At 50.0% G+C, this 20,013-nt stretch overlaps 1 protein-coding gene across 1 annotated transcript in view; it reads left to right on the top strand.

The window, feature by feature from the left end:
- FTSJ3 (FtsJ RNA 2'-O-methyltransferase 3) overlaps positions 1-13,886 on the top strand; it is a 28,126-nt gene extending 14,240 nt beyond the window's left edge. Inside the window, exons 17-22 of the mRNA XM_069978779.1 lie at positions 100-265; positions 2,717-2,802; positions 3,863-3,965; positions 12,140-12,323; positions 13,429-13,523; positions 13,623-13,886. Coding sequence (XP_069834880.1) covers positions 100-265; positions 2,717-2,802; positions 3,863-3,965; positions 12,140-12,323; positions 13,429-13,523; positions 13,623-13,791 — 803 coding nt within the window. The 3' untranslated portion in view covers positions 13,792-13,886. The remainder of the gene's footprint in view (positions 1-99; positions 266-2,716; positions 2,803-3,862; positions 3,966-12,139; positions 12,324-13,428; positions 13,524-13,622) is intronic.
- The last annotated feature ends 6,127 nt before the right edge of the window (positions 13,887-20,013 follow it).

Here is a 20,013-nt window from a genome sequence, read left to right as displayed (position 1 = left end):
ATCACAGAATGAGGGCGAGTTACCCCTATTGCCCACAGGGGGGCAGGATGTTGGCAGCAGCGATGTTACCGGGGTGACTCTTGTGCCGTCCTCTTTTAGGAGCAAAACCAAAGGGGAAGAAAGAGCCAAAAAAAAGCCGGAAAAACACGAAAGAAGCCGCGTCAGACACCAGCGCCAAAGATGGAGATTCTGAGCCGACGCCTCCTGAGGGCGGGGCCGCAGAGAACGACAGTGACACGGACAGTGACAGCAGCGACGAAGAGAGGTGAGGGCAAGTCTCATGGTTGCTGGATGACGGGGGGGCAATAATGCCGCCAGACAACCTTATATATTATGGGGGGGGGGGTAATAATGCCGCCAGATAACCTTATATATCATGGGAGGGTAATAATGCCGCCAGATAACCTTATATATCATGGGGGGGCAATAATGCCGCCAGATAACCTTATATATCATGGGGTTGGGGGGGTTGTAATGCCGCCAGATAACCTTATATATCATGGGGGGGTAGTAATGGTGCCAGATAACCTTATATATCATGGGAGGGTAATAATGCCGCCAGATAACCTTATATATCATGGGAGGGTAATAATGCCGCCAGATAACCTTATATATCATGGGGGGGCAATAATGCCGCCAGATAACCTTATATATCATGGGGGGGGGGCAATAATGCCGCCAGATAACCTTATATATCATGGGGGGGGGGGTAATAATGCCGCCAGATAACCTTATGTATCATGGGGGGGTAGTAATGGTGCCAGATAACCTTATATATCATGGGAGGGGGGGGTAGTAATGCCGCCAGATAAGCTTATGTATCATGGGGGGGTAGTAATGCCGCCAGATAAGCTTATGTATTATGGGGGGGTAGTAATGGTGCCAGATAACCTTATATATCATGGGGGGGGGGGGGTAATAATGCCGCCAGATAACCTTATATATTATGGGAGGGTAGTAATGCCGCCAGATAACCTTATATATCAAGGGGGGGTAGTAATGCCGCCAGATAAGCTTATGTATCATGGGGGGGTAGTAATGCCGCCAGATAAGCTTATGTATCATAGGGGGGTAGTAATGCCGCCAGATAAGCTTATGTATCATGGGGGGGTAGTAATGCCGCCAGATAAGCTTATGTATCATGGGGGGGTAGTAATGGTGCCAGATAACCTTATATATCATGGGGTTGGGGGGGTAATAATGCCGCCAGATAACCTTATGTATCATGGGGGGGTAGTAATGCCGCCAGATAACCTTATATCGGTAATGATTATAAAGAGGGCACCACCCAATATAGGATATGTAGGGTGCTGAAATGCTTAGTAATCTAGATATATGTAATGAAAAGAAAGAAAAGCACTATAATGGCACACCTGTGTAATATCACAAAAATAATTCATTTTATTGAAGTACATAAAAACATTTAAAAACATTTAAAAACATACACTCATAGTACAGATCAAAATAAGCTGGACTATAACCTCTGTCCAAAACCGGCGGTGATATACTGCCTGTATCCCTAGAAAGGGGAAACAAATAGGAAGCTTGTGCATATAGGTATAGGAGAATATATTAGATGGTATTAGATATACAGGATTAACTTCCCTGACGAAGTCGCACCGTGCGACGCAACGCGTTGGGCGTGTTCAAGCTATCTGTCCGGTTACAGTCCTTGGTGCAGGTTGTATATTTTGGCGCTTTGGCGTTCTACATTTCATGCACTAGGGCACTTTGTGCACATAGGAAGAGGGAGCTGTTAATCCTGTATATCTAATACCATCTAATATATTCTCCTATACCTATATGCACAAGCTTCCTATTTGTTTCCCCTTTCTAGGGATACAGGCAGTATATCACCGCCGGTTTTGGACAGAGGTTATAGTCCAGCTTATTTTGATCTGTACTATGAGTGAATGTTTTTAAATGTTTTTATGTACTTCAATAAAATGAATTATTTTTGTGATTATAGAGATAACCTTATATATCATGGGTGGGTAATAATGCCTCCAGATAACCTTATATATCATAGGAGGGGGGGGGGGGGGGGGTAATAATGACCGCCAGATAACCTTACATATATCATGGGAGGGGGGGGGGGTTGTAATGCCGCCAGATAACCTTATATATATCAAGGGGGGGGGGGTTATAATGACCACCAGATAACCTTATATATCATGGGGGGGGGGGGGGTAATAATGACCACCAGATAACCTTATATATCATGGGGGGGGGGGGGGGGGGTAATAATGACCACCAGATAACCTTATATATCATGGGGGGGTAGTAACGGTGCCAGATAACCTTATATATCATGGGAGGGTAATAATGCCGCCAGACAACCTTATATATCATGGGGTGGGGGGGGTAATAATGCCGCCAGATAACCTTATATATCATGGGGGGGGGGGGGGGTAATAATGCCGCCAGATAACCTTATATATCCGGGAAGGGGGGGGGGTTAATAATGACCGCCAGATAACCTTACATATCATGGGGGGGTAGTAATGGCGCCAGATAACCTTATATATCATGGGGGGGGGGGGGGGGGTAATAATGCCGCCAGATAACCTTATATATCCGGGAAGGGGGGGGGGGGGGGGGTAATATTGCCGCCAGATAACCTTATATATCATCGGGGGGGGGTAATCTTATATATCATGGGAGGGGGGGGGGGTAGTAATGCCGCCAGATAACCTTATATATCATGTGATTCCAGGGATATTCAGTCTATGAAGAAGAAATTTGGGAAGAGAGCGGTAGAGGAGAGCGATGATTTTGAGGTGGTTCCCGTAGAACGTCCAGGTGAGTATAACGTGACTACCGCCATATCTGTGTGTACACTGTATGGGTGTATGGGCGGGGGAAGGATGGGAGGGGAAAGAGGAGCGCAGGGGGAGGATGGAAGGGGGAAGAGGAGCGCGGGGGGAGGATGGAAGGGGAAAGAGGAGCGTGGGGGGAGGATGGGAGGGGAAAGAGCGTGGTGGGAGAGGATGGGAGGGGAAAGAGCGTGGTTGGAGAGGATGGGAGGGGAAAGAGGAGCGCGGGGGGAGGATGGGAGGGGAAAGAGGAGCGCAGGGGGAGGATGGGAAGGGAAAGAGGAGCGCGGGGGGAGAGGAACACGAGGAGGATGGGAGGGGAGAGGAAAGAGGAGTACGGTGGGGAAGGATGGGAGGGGAAAGAGGAGCGCGGGGAGAGGATGGGAGAGGAAAGAGAGGAGCGCAGGGGGAGGATGGGAGGGGAAAGAGGAGCGTGAGGGGAGAGGAACACGAGGAGGATGGGAGGGGAGAGGAAAGAGGAGTACGGTGGGGAAGGATGGGAGGGGAAAGAGGAGCGCGGGGAGAGGATGGGAGAGGAAAGAGAGGAGCGCAGGGGGAGGATGGGAGGGGAAAGAGGAGCGCGGGCGGAGAGGAACACGAGGAGGATGGGAGGGGAGAGGAAAGAGAGGAGCGTGGTGGGGGAGGATGGGAGGAAGGAAGGGGAGATGGGAAGCAAGTGCAGGGGGAGGATGGGAGGGAGGAGAGGTGCACAGGGGGGGGGGGGAGGATGGGAGAGGAAACAGGAGCGCGGGGGGGGATGATGGGAAGGCAGAGGAGTGCGAGGGGAGGATGGGAGGGGAAAGAGAGGATTGGGGAGAGGAGCATGAGGGGAGGATGGGAGGGGAGCGCGGAGGGAGGATGGGAAGCAAGCGCAGGGGGAGGATGGGAGAGGAGCGTGAGGGGAGGAGTGCGGGGTCTGCGGTATAGTCAGTGTGCAGCTTGCTCTGTTACCCCCCACATTACCCCCGCCATGCAGGGTAACTTCCTGTCACTCTGAGGTCTCTGTGGGTTTGCTGCTCTCTCTTCTTACGTTTTTCTCTCCACAGTAAAGCGCTCTCGTATCCTGGACCCAGAAGGCCTCGCTCTCGGGACAGTGATTGCCACATCTAAGAAAGCCGCCCGGGATCTGATTGACCGGTCGTTTAACAGGTGCACTCTTCTCTCTCTCTCTCTCACACACTGTGATGCTGCTCTTCTCTCTCTCTCTCTGTGATGCCGCTCTTCTCTCTCTCTCTTACTGTGCTGCTCCTCTCTCTCTCTCTCTCTCTCTCTCTCTCTCTCTGTGATGCTGCTCTTCTCTCTCTCTCTCTGTGATGCTGCTCTTCTCTCTCTCTCTGATGCTGCTCTTCTCTCTCTCTCTCTCTCTCTCTCTCTCTCTCTCTGTGATGCTGCTCCTCTCTCTCTCTCTCTCTCTCTCTCTCTCTCTCTCTGTGATGCTGCTCTTCTCTCTTTCTCTCTCTCTGTGATGCTGCTCTTCTCTCTCTTTCTCTCTGATGCTGCTCTTCTCTTTCTTTTTAGTTTTTTCCCCCAATATTTTATTGTAATGTTGAGAATAATATACAATACAGTACTAAGAATGGCGAGCGGCCAGATGAGTTGATGAAAACAGTGATCGGGATTGAATAGAACGGGATCAAAGTTTACGCTGGTAAATAAATCTTCCTGTTCTACAACAGATAGAAGAAGTATGAAAGGAAGAGAAGCCAATGAAATAGATGAGGTGCTGAGGTGGTAATAATGTCATAAGGGGGTGGGGGGGGTTATCCTCTCAGTGTTATCATAGAGAGATGTGGCCCAAACATATCAGTCACCAATTCACATCACAGAGTTACCACAAGGCGCCACCCATCGTATGCAGTGAGATTAAAGGGGTATTCCGGCCCTGCAGTATAATCTGTGTACGGCCGGAGGGGGTTGAAATAGAAGCCGGCGGTGACTTACCTCCCCGGTTCCAGCGGTGGCTCCCGGATGGCGCCGTCCTGCGGCCGCCTCCTGGTTGGAGCTGCGGCATGAGACGTGACATCTCAGGGCAGCTTTGCCATTCATTGGTCGTAGCGGAGTCCCGCCTCAGCCGCTGAATGGCTAAGCTGCCCTGAGATGTCGCATCTCATGCCGCAGCTCCAACCAGGAAGCGGGCGGGGGTACGGGGCGGTGAGATCCGGGAGCCACCGCTAGAGGGATATAGAGGAATATAATGGAAGAAACACTGCAAAGGTTCCAATGATATATCACGTCTCATGCCGCAGCTCCAACCAGGAAGCGGCCTCGGGGGTACGGGGCGGTGAGATCCGGGAGCCACCGCTAGAGGGATATAGAGGGATATAATGGAACAAACACTGTAAAGGCTCCAATGATATATTACGCTCCCAAATGGACTCGGTCCACCATAGGAGCTCGTCCCAAATAGTCTGAATAGATGGACATGACCACATGATCAGCAGGAGCGGAGAGAGTTCAGAGGAGGATTAGCATGATGGATATGGGGCTTTGTATAAGAGACGTAGCTGCATGTCCCTCCAGTCCTCACTAGGTATGACGGCACGTATGGTCCTCTGAGCGCAGAGAAGGGGGGGGGGATCCGGCTAATCCAGCGGTTAATCAGGTTATGAGAGACATTAAATAGCACTACACCTTATAGAGAGGCCTAAATGTTCTATAACTTATCATAGCGAGAGGAAGCAGCCACCAACACAGCAACATAGCTGCAGTAATAAGGAGGCAATGCTCGGCCACATTCAGGAGAACGTCCATATAAGTGTAATGAGGAGGCAATGCTCGGCCACATTCGGGAGAACGTCCATATAAGTGTAATGAGGAGGCAATGCTCGGCCACATTCGGGAGAACGTCCATATAAGTGTAGTGAGGAGGCAATGCTCGGCCACATTCGGGAGAACGTCCATACAAGTGTAATGAGGAGGCAATGCTCGGCCACATTCGGGAGAACGTCCATATAAGTGTAATGAGGAGGCAATGCTCGGCCACATTCGGGAGAACGTCCATATAAGTGTAATGAGGAGGCAATGCTCGGCCACATTCGGGAGAACGTCCATATAAGTGTAATGAGGAGGCAATGCTCGGCCACATTCAGGAGAACGTCCATATAAGTGTAATGAGGAGGCAATGCTCGGCCACACTCGGGAGAACGTCCATACAAGTGTAATGAGGAGGCAATGCTCGGCCACACTCGGGAGAACGTCCATACAAGTGTAATGAGGAGGCAATGCTCGGCCACATTCGGGAGAACGTCCATATAAGTGTAATGAGGAGGCAATGCTCGGCCACATTCGGGAGAACGTCCATATAAGTGTAATGAGGAGGAAATGCTCCTTATTACCGACCCTCCCCCTTAGGCAATTTGTGGGCGTTTACCTTTCCATAAGAATTTAGTGAATAAAGAATTAATAGAGTTAATGTCTGAGTGGCGGAGAAGTGAGGGGACAGTCTGTAAAGGATAGAGGAGGCGGCGAAACACATGGGGATAGATTTATCAAAGGGTGTAACATTTAGACTGGTGCAAACTGCCCACAGCGACCAATCACAGCTCAGCGCCCACAGCAACCAATCACAGCTCAGCTCTCACAGCAGCCAATCACAGCTCAGCTCTCACAGCAGCCAATCACAGCTCAGCGCCCACAGCAACCAATCACAGCTCAGCTCTCACAGCAACCAATCACAGCTCAGCTCTCACAGCAACCAATCACAGCTCAGCTCTCACAGCAGCCATTACTATTCCTAATCCAGTAGGAGAAAGAGAATTATACGGAGCCAGGAACAGGAGTTGGTAAAGAGCCAAAGTAAGAGAAAGCGTCAAAAATTATAAATATATACTTAGAGGGGGAGTTCACAAACAGGAGCATGGCGTCAGCAAAGCAAGTAAGTTTTATGGGGTGAGAACCCACCTGGATACCGTCATATATGTTAGAATTTAAAACGTACTGGGCAAGGGGTACTAGTGCAAGGTCAAAAAGGAGCGGTGACAGGGGGCAGCCTTGTCAGGTACCTTTTAAAGGGGAAAAATTTCAGATAAAAAACCCGGAGTGTGAATACGGGCCACTGGATTAGAATAAAGAGTCTATATATATACGGAATGTTCCTTCTATTCCAAACTTTGTAAGAACTTGTCCTAACCAACTAATGTTGTCTAAGACCTTCTCAGCATCTATTGTGAGTAATGCTGGTGGCTCCTGTCCATGAACTCCGCCCTCCACGGCATCCTGCACCGCCATGACGGTCCTCAGGTTACCGACTGCCAATCTGCCTTCTATAAACCCGACCTGGTGTTAGCCAATAATAGTAGGAAGAATAATGGCCAATCTATTAGCAAGAATTTAGGAGAGAATTTTCCTATCTTCATTTATAAGGGAGATGGGTCGATAAGAATTTGGAAGAGGTGGATCTTTGCCTGATTTGGGAAACACTTATGTAGGCTATATAGCCTGATGGGAGAAGGCCTCTACCCTCCATCATATGGGGAGGACACGGATAGGAGGGAGAGATGTCCTGTGACAGCATTTTATAATCTGAGGTGGACTCGCCATCCGGGCCTGGTGCAGTAGTAGTTTTAGGTTGAGAAATGGTGGAGGTGACCTCTGTGATGGTGATAGGAGAGTAAATCACGGACATCATCGGTAAGCGAAGGGAGGGATAGATTAGATAGAAAGGTGTTACCCTCTGTGCTAATAAGTGATTGTTGTGAGTATAAAGAGCAGTAGAAATGGCTGAGGATCTCATTGATACTTTTGGGGTCAGAATGCACAGTACCATTATGGTCTCTCAAATTTCTTAAATGAACGACTGATCGTTGCCTTTGGCTAGATTGGCCAATAATTTACCAGTTTTGTTGCCATAATGAAAAAATTCAGCAGCTTGTTTATTGCGTATAACGGTTTCTAGATGTTCTGAGGCTCGATCCAAGCGTCGCTTAGCCAAGATCCAGTCAGTTTTGTGTTGTGGAGAAGTGGACTGTAAGTAGGTGGTATAGGCCGATCTCAGATCAGAGTCTGACTTATTAAAGTCTGATTTTGCTTTTTTCTTTATGCCTGTGAAATAAGAGATGATTCTGCCCCTAAGGACGCAGAATCCCAGAAGAGGAGACGCTCCGTAGAATGTATCGAGTTTAAAGTGGAACAGTCTGTCCACCAATTCTCTAGTTCAGAGAGGAAAACCGCGTCATTGGCCAAGTACTGGGGGAAACGCCATATGATGGGAATTGTTCCAGTATGCGTAAGGATACTGGGGAGTGATCAGATATTACTAAATTGTGGATAGAAGAGTAGAAGATCTAATCGGGAGCAAGCGTCCTGAGAGTAGGAATAACAGGTAAATTGCCGACTGTCAGGATGATAGTACCTCCAGGTGTCAGGGGGGCCAGCGTATTCAGGAAAGAGTAAGATGTCATCTCACAAGGACGGAAGGGATGGACGTGAGGCGGATCGTTCTCTATCTTCCTGGGGAGAGGTCACCACATATTATGGATTGTAAGTTACCTGTTACATTAAGGAGGTCATTTCCCAGGGGAGTATAGAACGGTTTTTGGTGAGAGATAGGACCATATATATATATATATATATATATATTTACTATATGTATCCGTATCAGCAGTGATTGCTACTAACCTGCCCTCATCATCTGTCACCTTGTTCAGTATAGAGTAAGATAATTTTTTGTGGAAAAGGCTAATAACACCAGCCCTGTTGTGTGCGGCCGGGGAGCCAGTGACCTGACCCACCCATAGACATTGCATCCTGATAAAGTCTTGTTCTGACAGGTGAGTTTTCTGAAGAAAAGCTATGGCGGCTTTAAAGCGTAACTGTCATTTCAGGGTCATTTTTCTGAAAGTCAACAGTACAAGCGATTTTAAGAAACTCTGTAATAGGTTTCATCAGCCAAAAAAGCCTCCTTCTGTACTGAAAAAGCAATCTCCCAGCCTCCCCCTTCCCTTCAGAAGCAGCAGGATTTCTGTCTCCATTATGTGGCTATGGAGAGGGGAGGGGCTGTTAGGAGTGAGTGAGCACGGAGCAGTCCTGCACAGCACAACACCCTGCAATCTTCTCTCAGTAAGTTCATAGATAAGCACTGACCTTTCTGACCCCAGAATCCTGCGGTTTAGGTGCCCAGAGAGTCTACAAACAGCTGACCTTCATGTCACCTCTTCCTGCTCCCTCATCTCCCTCAGCCCCTCCCCCCTTCATAGGCTTACAATGGAGAGAGCAGAGCCAGTCTTCACTGGCTTCTCTGTAATGAAGACGTGTTTGCCTGATAATGCACAGATAAGAAGTCAGGGGGGGAGGCTGGGAAATTGCTTCTTGAGGACAGAAGGAGGCTTTTTTGGCTGATGAAACCTATTACAGAGTTTCTTAAAATCGCTTATACTACTGATTTCTGCAATAAAAAAAAACATGACAGTTACACTTTAAGCCTTTTTAAATGGCGGAGAATTTGCTTTGTTTATTAGGGGATTTTAGCCCCTTTACCTTCCAAGAAACAATCTGCATACACAGTATAGAGAATCGAGAAGAATAAGTGCTGGGCTCCCAGCGACACACACAGGAGCTGACTGACTGCCAGAGGAAGGGACAAAGTAAAATAATTCAAAAGTAACTAGAAAAATAATGAATAAAACCCAGTAAACAACATTGCAATACTTTCAAGGATAAAAGAATATAGAAAAAGAGAATAAACGAGAATAGCGCTATAAGGACTACACTTTGTTCACGTATAAAGTTGGGGTTCTCGTAAACCTGCCAAACTACTAACAAGTCAGAACATATACGACCCAGAAGTCTTCCTACCGAACAGGGCGATGTGCATCCTCCAGGACACTCCCTCAGAATCACTGATCTGGTGTCAATCTGGTGTCAGTCAGTCAGTGCATCCTCCAGGACACTCCCTCTGCCCTCCGGATCAGTGATTCTATCTGGTGTCAGTCAGTCAGTGCATCCTCCAGGACACTCCCTCTGCCCTCCGGATCAGTGATTCTATCTGGTGTCAGTCAGTCAGTGCATCCTCCAGGACACTCCCTCTGCCCTCCGGATCAGTGATTCTATCTGGTGTCAGTCAGTCAGTGCATCTTCCAGAACACTCACTCTGACACCACGTAGAATCACTGATCCAGAGGGCAGAGGGAGTGTCCTGGAGGATGCACTGACTGACTGACACCACGTAGAATCACTGATCCAGAGGGCAGTCAGTGCATCTTCCATTACACTGGCTCTGTCCTCTGGATCAGTGATTCTGCAGGAGAGCTGGATGATCTCATTGTGGATCTGTCTCAGTGCTGCTGTAATGGTGGATTCTAATGAGGCTTTCAGCTCTGGGGCCAGGACTGCAGCTACTTCTACAGCAAGCAGTTTTAGTGCTACAGGCTGACGTGACTGCATATAGAGCTCCTCTGCCTCCGTTATAGTGAAGCTAGTGGCCGCCATTTCATCCTGTGAGGCAGCAGGTTCTTCCCTCAGTGACGGTTGCTGCAGCGTGTTTGAGGGTGCGCGCTCGGCCGCTATGTTCTCTGCTTTTTGGGAACGTCGCTGATCGGGGCCCCGCACTGGTCTGGAGTCTGCTCCATTCTCCTCCCGGAGGCTTCAGGGGCTGCTACCTGGCTATCCCACCCTCCGTGTGTTAGTAAACTGCGGTGGGATCCCTGTCATCTGCTGCCCTGTACAGAGCTCCTCCGTCCCGCTGTCTACATACGCCTGCCGCAACCGGAAGTCCCTCTCTCTTTTTCTAACTCTCTCTAATGCTGCTCTTTCTCGCTCTCTCTGTGTGTTGCCGCTCCCTCTCTCTCTGTGTGACGCCACTCCCTCTCTCTCTCTGTGTGACGCCCCTCTCTCTCTCTCTCTCTGTGTGTGACGCCGCTCTCTCTCTCTCTCTCTCTCTCTCTCTCTCTCTCTCTGTGTGTGACGCCGCTCTCTCTCTCTCTCTCTGTGTGACGCCGCTCCCTCTCTCTCTCTCTGTGTGACGCCGCTCTCTCTTTCTCTCTCTCTGTGTGACGCCGCTCCCTCTCTCTCTCTGTGTGTGACGCCGCTCCCTCTCTCTCTCTCTCTCTCTGTGTGACGCCGCTCCCTCTCTCTCTCTCTCTCTCTCTCTGTGTGTGACGCCGCTCCCTCTCTCTCTCTCTCTGTGTGACGCCGCTCTCTCTCTCTCTCTCTGTGTGACGCCGCTCTCTCTCTCTCTCTCTCTCTGTGTGACGCCGCTCTCTCTCTCTCTCTCTGTGTGACGCCGCTCCCTCTCTCTCTCTCTCTGTGTGACGCCGCTCCCTCTCTCTCTCTCTCTCTCTCTCTGTGTGTGACGCCGCTCCCTCTCTCTCTCTCTCTCTCTGTGTGACGCCGCTCCCTCTCTCTCTCTTTCTCTCTCTCTGTGTGACGCCGCTCCCTCTCTCTGTGTGACGCCGCTCCCTCTCTCTCTCTGTGTGACGCCCCTCTCTCTCTCTCTCTCTCTGTGTGTGACGCCGCTCTCTCTCTCTCTTTCTCTGTGTGACGCCGCTCTCTCTCTCTCTCTGTGTGACGCCGCTCTCTCTCTCTCTCTGTGTGACGCCGCTCCCTCTCTCTCTCTGTGTGTGACGCCGCTCCCTCTCTCTCTCTCTCTCTGTGTGACGCCGCTCTCTCTTTCTCTCTCTCTGTGTGACGCCGCTCCCTCTCTCTCTCTGTGTGTGACGCCGCTCCCTCTCTCTCTCTCTCTCTGTGTGACGCCGCTCCCTCTCTCTCTCTCTCTCTGTGTGACGCCGCTCCCTCTCTCTCTCTCTCTCTGTGTGTGACGCCGCTCCCTCTCTCTCTCTCTCTCTCTCTCTGTGTGACGCCGCTCCCTCTCTCTCTCTGTGTGACGCCGCTCTCTCTTTCTCTCTCTCTGTGTGACGCCGCTCTCTCTCTCTGTGTGACGCCGCTCTCTTTCTCTCTCTCTGTGTGACGCCGCTCCCTCTCTCTCTCTCTCTCTCTCTCTCTGTGTGACGCCGCTCTCTCTTTCTCTCTCTCTGTGTGACGCCGCTCCCTCTCTCTCTCTGTGTGACGCCGCTCTCTCTTTCTCTCTCTCTGTGTGACGCCGCTCTCTCTCTCTCTCTCTGTGTGACGCCGCTCCCTCTCTCTCTCTCTCTCTCTCTCTGTGTGACGCCGCTCCCTCTCTCTCTCTCTCTGTGTGACGCCGCTCTCTCTTTCTCTCTCTCTGTGTGACGCCGCTCCCTCTCTCTCTCTCTCTCTCTCTCTGTGACGCCGCTCTCTCTTTCTCTCTCTCTGTGTGACGCCCCTCTCTCTTTCTCTCTCTCTCTCTCTCTGTGTGACGCCGCTCTCTCTTTCTCTCTCTCTGTGTGACGCCGCTCTCTCTCTCTGTACAGACGAACCTTTAACGACCCTGAGGACGAGCTCCCGGATTGGTTTCTGTCTGATGAGAAGAAGCATCGGACGGTTCAGATCCCGGTGGATCGTGAGATGATGGAGGAGTACCGGCGGCGGCAGAAGGAGCTGAACGCCCGGCCAATCAAGAAGATCGCAGAGGCGAAGGCGAGAAAACGGCGACGGGTAAGGATCAGCGTAGCCATAGGCTGTGTCTGGTATTACAGCACCCCCCATAGGCTGTGTCTGGTATTACAGCCCCCCCCCATAGGCTGTGTCTGGTATTACAGCACCCCCCATAGGCTGTGTCTGGTATTACAGCGCCCCCCATAGGCTGTGTCTGGTATTACAGCCCCCCATAGGCTGTGTCTGGTATTACAGCCCCCCATAGGCTGTGTCTGGTATTACAGCCCCCCCCCCATAGGCTGTGTCTGGTATTACAGCCCCCCCCCCCCCCCATAGGCTGTGTCTGGTATTACAGCGCCCCCCCCCCCCCCATAGGCTGTGTCTGGTATTACAGCACCCCCCCTCATAGGCTGTGTCTGGTATTACAGCGCCCCCCCCATAGGCTGTGTCTGGTATTACAGCGCCTCCCCCATAGGCTGTGTCTGGTATTACAGCGCCCCCCCCCATAGGCTGTGTCTGGTATTACAGCACCCCCCATAGGCTGTGTCTGGTATTACAGCCCCCCATAGGCTGTGTCTGGTATTACAGCCCCCCATAGGCTGTGTCTGGTATTACAGCACCCCCCATAGGCTGTCTGGTATTACAGCCCCCCCCCCCATAGGCTGTGTCTGGTATTACAGCCCCCCCCCCCCCATAGGCTGTGTCTGGTATTACAGCACACCCCCCCCCCCATAGGCTGTGTCTGGTATTACAGCACACACCCCCCCCCCCCCCCCCCATCGGCTGTGTCTGGTATTACAGCACCCCCCATAGGCTGTGTCTGGTATTACAGCGCCCCCCCCATAGGCTGTGTCTGGTATTACAGCGCCCCCCCCCCCCCATAGGCTGTGTCTGGTATTACAGCGCCCCCCCCCATAGGCTGTGTCTGGTATTACAGCGCCCCCCCCCATAGGCTGTGTCTGGTATTACAGCGCCCCCCCATAGGCTGTGTCTGGTATTACAGCGCCCCCCCCATAGGCTGTGTCTGGTATTACAGCGCCCCCCCATAGGCTGTGTCTGGTATTACAGCGCCCCCCCCGTAGGCTGTGTTTGGTATTACAGTGCCCCCTATGGGCAGGAGGGGCGCCGTTGTGCCGTCTATTTTGACTTTATTTTCTTGTCGCAGATGTTGAAAAAGATGGAACAAGCCAAGAAGAAGGCGGAGGCGGTGGTGAACACAGTGGACATTACAGAGCGAGAGAAGGCGGCTCAGCTGCGCAGGTAAGAAGTCCTGTACATTACTACTCCGGCATGATGGTTTTTGGCAGTTTTGCAGCATTCCACTTTTTGGCTGACACTTTGCTTCCTTTCTCTTCCCAGTATATATAAGAAGGCCGGATTGGGGAAGGAGAAGCGTCAGGTCACCTACCTGGTGGCCAAGAAAGGTGTCGGGAGGAAGGTGCGGCGGCCAGCTGGGGTCAAGGGTCAATTCAAGGTGGTGGATGGGCGGATGAAGAAGGACATGAGGGGGCAGAAGAGAAAGAGATGAAGAGACTCCATCACCACCACCATACGGCCATCTCAATCTCATCAATTTCTTGTATAATAGCATAAATTTTACTAATAAAAAAAACTATAACTGTCTGTGACGCTGGAGGACGTGTTACCTGTCTGTGATGCCACTGCCCTGGGGATGCTATACCTGTTACCTGTCTGTGACGTCACTGCCCTGGGGATGCTATACCTGTTACCTGTCTGTGACGTCACTGCCCTGGGGATGCTATACCTGTTACCTGTCTGTGACGTCACTGCCCTGGGGATGCTATACCTGTTACCTGTCTGTGACGTCACTGCCCTGGGGATGCTATACCTGTTACCTGTCTGTGACGTCACTGCCCTGGGGATGCTATACCTGTTACCTGTCTGTGACGTCACTGCCCTGGGGATGCTATACCTGTTACCTGTCTGTGACGTCACTGCCCTGGGGATGCTATACCTGTTACCTGTCTGTGACGTCACTGCCCTGGGGATGCTATACCTGTTACCTGTCTGTGACGTCACTGCCCTGGGGATGCTATACCTGTAGCCGGCGGTGTTTGTCGTTTGGCTGGTCTCCCTGAGATCAGCCATCTGTTTCTCTTATACCTGTAACCTGTCTGTGACGCCGCACACGTTACCTGTCTGTGATGCCACTGCCCTGGGGATGCTATACCTATTACCTTTCTGTGACGCCACTGCCCTGGGGATGCTATACGTGCCCACCTGTATATGATGGTGTTGGTCACAGCTCACACAAGATGGCTGCCCCCATAACAGTGTACAGGAAGTCAAATAAAAACATCTACAATCAGAAGATAAAACGTAACTGTGTCTGTTTACAAAATATTCAGTCCTGTCCCTTTAAGTCTGGTGTGATTTATTTTACATTGGTCACCAGGGGCCGGAGGGGCAGCACCATTGTTATTTACCCCATCTCATATCAGCTGACTTTTCTCTGGCAAAAATCCAATACGGGGAGCGGTGTCATGTAGTCTATAACCCTGCAGCAGTGTGAACATAACCTGGCAATGGAACGGTTAATGACACAATCCTAGAAGAATAGAGCGCAGGCGGCTGTTGTCCTCGAGAGCCGGGATGGAGTCACCTCTTGAGCACGGAGAAGAAATTGTGACTGATGAGAAGCTGTCCGTCATTGTACTGATACTCAGAAGAACATAAGATCAATGAAATGAGCCTAATAACTAATGGAGGGGCATGTGGTGGTGGGCATGCCTCTGCAGGGCCCGGGGGTGGCTCATGTGAATCAATCATCTCTAGATAAAGACCCAAGAACACTGAATACTCCATCCCATCAGCAAACCAAAGACTGGATGGTCCTAGAGAGTGGCAGGATGGCCGTACTTATTATGGATGGTTCTAGAGCGCGGCAGGATGGCCGTACTTATTGTGAATGGTCCTAGAGAGCGGCAGGATGGCCGTACTTATTGTGGATGGTCCTAGAGAGCGGCAGGATGGCCGTACTTATTGTGGATGGTCCTAGAGAGCGGCAGGATGGCCGTACTTATTGTGGATGGTCCTAGAGAGCGGCAGGATGGCCGTACTTATTGTGGATGGTCCTAGAGCGCGGCAGGATGGCCGTACTTATTGTGGATGGTCCTAGAGAGTGGCAGGATTCCTGTACTTATTGGGGATGGTTCTAGATAATACTGACCACAGAATCACAGGACAGAAGATCCTCCTCCTCCACACACCAATAATACTGACCACAGAATCACAGGACAGAAGATCCTCCTCCTCCTCCACACACCAATATTACTGACCACAGAATCACAGGACAGAAGATCCTCCTCCTCCACACACCAATAATACTGACCACAGAATCACAGGACAGAAGATCCTCCTCCTCCGCACACTGATAATACTGACCACAGAATCACAGGACAGAAGATCCTCCTCCTCCTCCACACACCAATAATACTGACCACAGAATCACAGGACAGAAGATCCTCCTCCGCCCACCGATAATACTGACCACAGAATCACAGGACAGAAGATCCTCCTCCTCCACACACCGATAATACTGACCACAGAATCACAGGACAGAAGATGCTCCTCCTCCTCCGCACACTGATAATACTGACCACAGAATCACAGGACAGAAGATCCTCTTCCTCCGCACACCAATAATACTGACCACAGAATCACAGGACAGAAGATCCTCCTCCTCCGCACACTGATAATACTGACCACAGAATCACAGGACAGAAGATCCTCCTCCGCGCACCGATAATACTGACCACAGAATCACAGGACAGAAGATCCTCCTCCTCTGCCCACCGATAATACTGACCACAGAATCACAGGACAGAAGATCCTCCTCCTCTGCCCACCGATAATACTGACCACAGAATCACAGGACAGAAGATTTTCTGCCCCGGTGACTTAGCCTGCCCCCTTCATACACAGAAAAGCTATTGGATCATGCACTGAATCAGAAGCGAGCTGCTCATATACCACCAGCTGTCAGTCTAAGGGTACTATTACACGGAACGATAATCAGCCAATTCGGCCGATTATCGTTCCGTGTACTAAAGACAACGATCAGCCGATGATCATTGTCATCGGCTGATCATTGATATAAGTTCAGACCTATAATGGTCGGGCGCCGACCGTGCACCGCTACGTGTAATAGCGGTGTGCGGCCGACGCTGACGATTAGCAAAGAAGAATACCTACCTATTCCATGGTCCAGGGTTCCTCTTCCTCAGAGCTTCTCACCGGGTCCCGTGCGCTCTGGCTTCTCAGCGGCCTGTGTCAGCTGACAGGCCCCTCGGCCAATCACAGGCCGGAACCGCCGCAGCCAGTGATTGGCCGAGCAGCCTGTCAGCAGAGACAAGCCGCTGTGAAGCTGAAGTGCGCGGACCCGGGGAGAAGTTAAGAAGAAGAGGAACCCTGGACCATGGATTAGGTATGTATACAGTTTAAACAAAGGCTGCAAGGACATCGGTAACGATGTCCCTGCAGCCCTTGTTTAACGATTATCGGGCCGTGTAATAGGCCAAGTAAACGAGCAACGATCCAGCAGATTGCTGCTCGTTTACAGGTATTATCGGCCCCCCATTGGCCCGTGTAATACCACCCCGTTCACAAGTAGCAAAACTAGCAGAATTCCGCGGCGGAATTGTCCGCCGACAAATGCCGTTAGCCTCCCTCTCATAATGGGAGTCTATGGGAGGAATTCCGCTAGTTTTGCAACGTGTGAACGTAGCCTAAGGCATGTCTTCCCCCACATACATGAATGACTAAGTTAATGTGTTGTGAAGGGTGAGATAGGCAGCTGCCAGACAACTTTGGTGGCCACTTCTCTCCAACATGCCCAAGTCTTCTCTTTTAAAATCATTGGACGCCATACGTGCGGCTGGCACCATACGTGCAGTCTCTACCCTTTTCTGTTTGCTTAGTGGCACTTGAATATCCTTTTGATCCCCTGATGATTCCCCCTACGGGAGATGAAATGCGTTGGGACACAGCCACGTGTATTAGTAGGGTTTAACTAGGGACCCTAGGAGTGAGTGTGGCGGAGTCGCCCTTTTTAGGGCGGGAGCTCTGTCTGGAGGGACAGATTTATTAGGGTGTAATAGGACAGTGTCAGGGACCGGCTGTCCTATCTCCCATTTGTGTATACACTCCACTGTGTTTTCTCCCATTCACTTTACCGGGAGATCTCAGCCGCCTACGTGGAATCCATTCAGGATTAAGGACAGCTACGGCGATGTGAATGGTCCATGGCCACTCCAAGTTATTCCGACTCAGCAGCCACCGTTGAGCGGTAAGATAAACATTTTCCTAGTTTTGGCACGTTTTGTTTATGTCTGGTTTTAATTTTTGGTTATTTATTTTATATTAAGATTATTAAAAGTTACATTTTAGATCTTATTTCTATATACCCTATCTCAGTGAATCTTGTTGGTAATTTGTTAGGCGTTTCTGTGGCATTGTTTTTGGATTTGCTTTTCATCATTCGGCAGCACAGAAGGGATTTGATTAGCAAAACTTAAAGGGGTGGGATTCATACTGCAGCACTTAGTACTCCTGAGCAGAAGGCTGGATCCCTGTTCTGGATATCGAGCCTATAATGACGGTTTTATGACCGGCCATAAATTTCTTAAGGCCTTGAAGAATCTTGTAATGATCGTATGACCAGAGTATTTCCCATCCGTGAAGGCATTAATTGCAGTCATATGGACTCGAAGTGTGTTGGCTTTAAGCCCCTTCTTTAAACCATCCTGAAGGAACTGCAAGATGACAGGTAGATCGACTTCTGGATGATTATTCTCTTCTCTCCAGGAAGTAAATTTTCGCCACAACTTACTATACACCTGATTAGTTGACTCTTTACGGGAAGAAAGGAGAGTTGTTATCACCTCGTCGGAAAGACCTGTTGATCTGTATTTAGTTCTTTCAAACTCCAAGCAGTCAAGTGCAGGTGATCGAGATGTTGATGGTAGAACCCATTCTGGGTTAGAAGGTCTGGACGTTGAGGCAGCTTCCAGAATACGTCCTTCGATAGCTGCAACAATAGAGGGAACCATATGCGGCGTGGCCAAAACGGTGCTATTAGGATCACCTGTGGCTTATCGAGCATTATCTTCTTCAGCACCTTGCACAGAATCACTGGAGGAGGAAAAATGTAAATATGAAGACCCCTCCAGGTTGTTGAGAATGCGTCCAGGATGTGAGGTTGATCTGCTGGATTGAGGGATGCAAAGTTCTTTAATTTCCTGTTGGCCCGAGTGGCCATCATGTCCCACTGGGGACAGCCCCAACTGTCCACAAGATCTTGGAAGACCTGATCGTTCAGCGACCACTCGTTGGGGCTCAATCTCTTGCGACTCAACAGATCCGCTCTCGTATTCAAAGAGCCTTTTATATGCATCGCTGAGATGCTGCAGACAGTGTCTTCTGCCCATCTCATCAGGCTCCTGCATTCCTTCTGAAGACTGGGGCTCCGAGTGCCCCCTTGTTTGTTCAGGTACTAAACCGTAACAGCGTTGTCTGACCGGACTACAACTGCTTTGTCTTTCAGAATTCTGGTGAAATGAAGAATGGCTAGAGGAGCTGCTCTCAGCTCTTTCAGATTGGATGATAGATCGGCTTCTGAAGGTGACCACTCTTTCTGGACCCACATATCCAGGACATGAGCTCCCCAACCTGTTTTTGACGCGTCTGTAGTAAGGACTATAGCGTCCATAGGTCGAAAACTGTTTCCTTTCTGCAAAGTGTCTTTGTTCAGCCACCATGCCAGGGATCTTCTGGTATGATCTGATATTCTCAAATCTCTGTTCAGAGACTTGGTTCTCCTGTCCCATACTGAAAGAATGTCCGACTGTAAGTCTCTAAAATGCGCTTTTGTCCAAGGGACTGCATCTATGGTAGCTGTCATCATGCCTAGCGTGCTCATTGGTTGACGAATGGACACTTTCGGAACTGTGATTAGATGACGAACTTGAGACATTATCATGGTGATCTTTTCTTCTGGCAGAAAGACTGTTTGAAGACTTGAATCTATCAGCATCCCCAGGAATCTTTTGGAGGTGGTAGGTTGAAGGTCTGACTTCTTTTGATTTATTATGAAACCTGCTGACTGGAGTAGTGCGCATGTTATAGACAGGTGATAAAGAAGAAGCTGTGATTAGCAGCCAGTCGTCCAGATAAGGCACTATTTGGATACCTAGTAGACGGAGATGGGCAACGAGAACCAAGGTGCACCTTGGAACCTATCTGGACTGAGATTCTCAAAAACTTCCTGGAGTTTATGTGGATGGGTATGTGTAAATATGCATCCATAAGATCGATGGTGATCATGCAATCGTTTTCTGGACTAGATTTATGGCGGAACGAATAGTTTCCATCTTGAACCTCTCCTTCCTCAGATGTTGATTGAGGTATCTGAGGTCTATGATAAGCCTCCATTTCCCTTCTGCTTTTGGCACGGGAAAAATACGAGAGTATACGCCTTGCTTTTGCTGACACTTCGGTACTTCTTGAAGAACTCCCTTCTGAAGAAATTCCTGCAGAGAGAGGTGTATCACTGGATTCGTCGGTCGATTCAGAAGAAATCTTTGAGGCAGCTTTTTAGAAAGTTCAGCTTGTAACCTTCTTCTATAATATTCAAAACCCATGCGTCTGTTGTTATTTCCTGCCACTTTGGCAAAAAATGACGCAGCCTTGCACCAACTGGATATGACCTGGCGTCAAAACTCAGTCTTAT

This window comes from Dendropsophus ebraccatus, chromosome 8, assembly GCF_027789765.1.
Source record: "Dendropsophus ebraccatus isolate aDenEbr1 chromosome 8, aDenEbr1.pat, whole genome shotgun sequence".
In the NCBI taxonomy this organism is placed as follows: Eukaryota; Metazoa; Chordata; class Amphibia; order Anura; family Hylidae; genus Dendropsophus; species Dendropsophus ebraccatus.
The sequence above is the reverse complement of the archived record's forward strand: the minus strand, read 5'-3'. Positions and strand labels throughout refer to the sequence as shown.